Source organism: Vipera ursinii, assembly GCF_947247035.1.
Source record: "Vipera ursinii genome assembly, chromosome: 1".
Classification (NCBI taxonomy): Eukaryota; Metazoa; Chordata; class Lepidosauria; order Squamata; family Viperidae; genus Vipera; species Vipera ursinii.
The window spans coordinates 138,019,496-138,024,216 of NC_139512.1; the positions used below are offsets into that span (position 1 = coordinate 138,019,496).

Genomic DNA, 4,721 nt, shown 5'->3' on the forward strand with positions numbered 1-4,721 from the left:
TCACACTTTATCCTTGTATGGCTAATTTCTAGGGTTTTCTCCTAGCCCTGGAAAGGCTCAACATACAAGCAGATAAATAATCTAATTTGCATAAATAATCTATTGTTGAGTAGAAGAAACCCACATCTTCTAATTCTGCTGTTGATAATGGGAAAAAAAATCACCACTCCTCTAGTTGAAGCCTCAGCCTGGCTCAGATACCATCAAAGAGATGGTAAAGAAACCTTATTCCCCATTAAGGAAGAAGGGAGAGGGAAGAAAGGATGGAGCATCTTGCAAAAGCACTTGAACAATATCAGCTTTGTTTATAGTTTGGCTACCGTCACATTTCTATAGGGAAGACATCACGTCTCAGCTTCATGAAACACTTGCTTTTCAGTTAAGTATATCTGTGTCAATCCTGGATGTTATGTCTGCTATGGATCTTCAGGTCTTCATGCCAAATTTTGTATACGGGTCAAGTTTACCGGTAGATCCAGTTTCTCCTATCATTACTGGGGGAGGGGGAGAGAAAACCTGTTGTGTTACATTTCCCAAAGGACAAGGCTTGAGAAGACAGAAGGGAGAAAGTTCCTTCTGATCACCATGGCCAGTGTATCATATAACCCTAACTCTAAAAAGCAAATCATGTTCTAAGTCAGGGCTGTCAAACTACCAGCCCACGGGCTGGATGCGTCATCCAGAAGCCGCACGCATCCCATTGCCAGCAATGGCAAAACCGTCCTGATACATTGCGCGATGTCACGTGACATCGCAAGTTTGACATGTCTGTTCTAAGTTATGCTGTCCCAGAGCAGTTCACTTCCCTTTCTCCATTGCTTTACAAGGCTATTGTTCTTTGTTTCTTAGACAGCAATCTGAATACCCAGGTAGTCTTTGACTTAGAACCGCAATTGAGCCCTGTTGTGAAGTAAGCTTTGCCCCATTTTTCTGGCCACTGCAGGAAAATCACTGCAGTTGTTAAGTTAGTAACCCGGTTGTTAAGTGAATCTGGCTTCCCCCATTGACTTTGCTTGTCGGAAAGTCACAAAAGAGGATCATCACATGAACCCTGGGACATTGCAGCCGTCGTAAATATGTTCACACAACCACGGGGGATCCTGCAACGGTCGTAAGTGTTCAAAAAGCGTCATAAGTCGCTTTTTTCAGTGCTGTCGTAACTTTGAACGTTCACTAAACAAACTGTTGTAAGTCAAGGACTACCTGTACATGACTAGCAGTTAACCTAAAGAAAATCATGCTGGCTAGCTTAATTTTTATCCTGTGAATTTAATAATTGGACCGAGCACCCTCAGTTCATGATCACCCATAACAAGAAAAGAGGTTGTTTTTCTGGCACTGGAAAACCCCACATTTTTAACAAACTGACTGGCTAGGGCAGCCTTTTCCAATTTGATGTTTTCTAGAGGTGTTTGGACTACTTAGCTAGATAGAACAGGACCATATGCTTAAGGAGGAACTAATTGTTTCCTAGGATCAGAGGATTGACTTAAGGGAGCGTCATTTTCGCATTGCGATTAGATAAACGGAGACCTCATGTACATTCTTGCTATTATTTGGGTACAGACCTTCCATCTCAGTGGAAACCTTTGGGTTTGCTGGCAGGAGCCAGGGAGCCTTTGAAAAAAGAGAAACATGCCATTCCTTGGTGTGTTCAGTTATGGTGAGAAGCTCTGATCCACTGACATCTCCACGATAAGGAGATGCTGGATGTTGGGAAGCTCAAGTTCCATCATGTGACATCAGTTTGGGAGGCATCAGTATCACAGCTTGGCTGCTTAGGGTTAGCACTTCTTGCACAAAAATAGCTGCCGCACCAGGTGCAACCTTCCTCACCGTGTTCAATTTCATTTGCAAAAAAAAGCCCTTGGAATCAGTCTGCTGCAAGGGAAAACAAAGCGCAAATTGTGGTTACTATTTTGCCCCTGTCTTTTAAAATGAGATCAAAATAACTGCACAATTTCAACGTGAATATCATGATATAAGTGCCACACCGTTACCTAGAGCTGTCCTGTATCCGGTCCAGCATTTACACAAGCAGCTCATCTGAATCAACATCCATAAATTTTTTTAGAGTGACAGGTGTTTGTCCTGTTCTCTGTGCTGTAAACAGAACCAAACACATCCATTATTAAACAGCAGGACACATAAACACACACATTTAAGTCTGTTTCAATATCTGTTGCCAATGCCCAGTGACCATTTCACTTGCTCTATCAGAGACAGATCAGATCAGAAGGCCGGTGCGCATACATACACACACAGAAAGATTAGATATATAGAAATTGAAATAAGATGAGGTAGATAGATAGATAGATGGATAGATAGATGGATAGATAGATAGATAGATAGATAGATAGATAGATAGATAGATAGATAGATAGATAATGGATGGATAGGTAGGTAAGTAGGTAGATAGACAGACAGACAGACAGATAGACAGACAGATAGATAGATAGATAGATAGATAGGGATAGGTAGATAGATAGATAGATAGATAGATAGATAGATAGATAGATAGATAGATAGATAGATAGATAGATGATAGATGGCTAAAGATAGATAGATAGATGATAGATGATAGATAGAGATAGATGATAGATAGATGGATAGATAGAGATGATATAGATGATAGATAGATGTTAGATAGAGATATATAGATAGATGATAGATAGATAGATAGATAGATAGATAGATAGATAGATAGATAGATAGATAGATAGATAGATAGATAGATAGATAGATAGATAGAAACTTGTAGGTCCTTATACTTTCAGGCAATCATATTCATTCACAGGGCTAAATTGTCTGTTTTAATTTTGTTTGTTTAATGTATACTGTGAGATGGGACAGTTTTTTTTAATAGTTCTCTTGAGGAAAGTGTAAGAAAAAAAGTCTCTCTGAGAAATACAAATAAAAGAATACAACACAAAAACCTGAAAAATCCAAGGGTTGCTTATAAAAGGGGGGAAAATAATAAAGGTTGCTTTTCCAGCTACAAAACAAAGCAAATGCAGTTTTTGTTCATTCATTTCTATATGCAAGGTTCAGATGAAAAATCCGGTTGTTCACATATTTGAATCCCACCACTGATCTTAACCTGCAGCATGCCAAATATCATACCACAGGCAATGCTTCTCTTAAGTGTCTTAAGGTGCTTTTTTCCTTCTCCAATAGAAGCTGCTTCTGAGCTGTTTTAAAATAGCTCAGAAGCAGCTTCTTTTGGAGAAGGAAAAAAAGCACCTTAAGCATGATATTGGGCATGCTGCTAACATAAAGATTAAGTTCAGTGGTGGGATTCAAACATGGGAACAACCGCTTCTCTGTGTGGATGCTGCTTCCGGAAGTCCATTCTGGGCCTGGGCAACAAAAAATTAGCTACCGGTTCTGCTGAAGTGGTGCGAACTGGCTGAATCCCACCACTGGTTAAGTCCTACCTTCCCATCTGTTTCGCCGTGCCAGTCATGCCATGCAGGCACCTCTTTTCTGCCTCTGCTAAGCACAGAATCTGAATCAAGCAAGTTGATTTAAAATTGTGGGATAGTGGTGTCCAAACAGTGCCACCTTCTAGAATCATGTTGGTAGCGCAGGGTCCATATCCGTGAGGGTAATAGGATTTGGAGGAGGGGGGGTGTCAGGGAAGGCCTGATGCCAACCTTACCAGTCTCCTCTGGTTGCTCAGACAGAAGGTGCAGATGGATCTTGGGCTCCCCGTGACAGGGCTGCCTTGCAGGAGAGGCTGATACTGCAGGCAAGGCTGCCTCACAAGCAAGGTCTCCTCAGCCAAGTTCCCACCAGATGGTTGCTGCTGCTGCTGCTGCTGCTGCTGCTGTAGGAGCAGCATATTTGCCAGGTGCGAGATGTAGCTGGAGGCCAGGCGCAGGGTCTCGATCTTAGACAGCTTACGGTCTGCAGGCTCGGTTGGGATGAGTGTGCGGAGGGCGCTGAAAGCGGAGTTGACGCTGTGGGTTCGGTCCCTTTCCCGAGCATTGGCTGCCTGCCTCTGCTTGTTGCGACCATTTGGCCGAGGGCTCTTGCGTTTGCATTTGCTTTGGGCCCCGGTGCCGGGCAGGGAGCGTCCCGAGCTGCTCTCGCTGCTGCCACTCTCCAGCTCCTCCAGATCGGATGCAGCACCCCCGCTCGACTTCATGGTCAAGCCAGCAGCCCCTCAGCTCCATCACTTTTATGCCCAGCAGCTGCCACCTTGCTCCTGTTAGCATCAGCAGCCGCTGCTCTATCAAAAAGTCCCCTCCAGCAGCAGGATCATTTTTTGAATGGTTGCTCCTTTTAGATCAAGCAGATGGTGGCTCTGTAAATAAGGCTGGGGAGGTGGAGCTGCTTCTCAGAGGAGCTATTGCAAGCCCTGCACCTGTCTGCTCCTTGTCATGTCAGCATGTGCGAAGGCCTGGGCAGCCCCCAGGAGCATGGGCAGAAGGGAAGCCCTCTCCTTCCGCTTTCCCCTCAATCTCAGGAATGGTTTTCATGCCTCTCTCAAATTCTCCAGGAAGATAGACATTTCCCCTTTTCGCTCAGCAGGCTCATAATTCAAAAATCGCTTGAAAACTGAGCCAAGTGTTAGACCCAGAGGAGTTGAAATCAGACTTCCTTCCTTCCTTCCTTCCTTCCTTCCTTCCTTCCTTCCTTCCTTCCTTCCTTCCTTCCTTCCTTCCTTCCTTCCTCCCTCCCTCCCTCCCTTCCCTCCCTTCCTCCCTCCCTTCCTA

The 4,721-nt window shown here is 44.1% G+C and overlaps 1 protein-coding gene across 2 annotated transcripts; it reads right to left on the reverse strand.

The window, feature by feature from the left end:
* Positions 1 to 476: 476 nt before the first annotated feature.
* On the reverse strand, positions 477 to 4,267 carry LOC310633816 (transcription factor 15-like). 2 transcript variants are annotated; one of them, XM_083351718.1, is made up of 3 exons: positions 3,662 to 4,267; positions 2,001 to 2,103; positions 477 to 1,878 (listed from the first exon to the last, which is right to left on the reverse strand). In XM_083351718.1, exons 1-2 carry the CDS (start codon positions 4,148 to 4,150, stop codon positions 2,071 to 2,073), a joined length of 522 nt encoding a protein of 173 aa, XP_083207844.1. In that variant the 5' UTR covers positions 4,151 to 4,267; the 3' UTR covers positions 477 to 1,878; positions 2,001 to 2,070. The 2 variants fall into 2 exon arrangements, with proteins under 2 accessions (XP_083207844.1, XP_083207843.1); XM_083351717.1 differs by having other exon boundaries at positions 477 to 1,881.
* Between the last annotated feature and the right edge of the window lie 454 nt (positions 4,268 to 4,721).

Bases quoted from the DNA above. Each gene is read 5' to 3' on its own strand.
- LOC310633816 (XM_083351718.1), bottom strand. From the start codon at position 4,150: ATGAAGTCGAGCGGGGGTGCTGCATCCGATCTGGAGGAGCTGGAGAGT. The intron at 2,104-3,661 runs GTAAGGTTGGCA...TTCTGTTTACAG, and splicing joins TGAGCAACCAGAGGAGACTG to CACAGAGAACAGGACAAACA.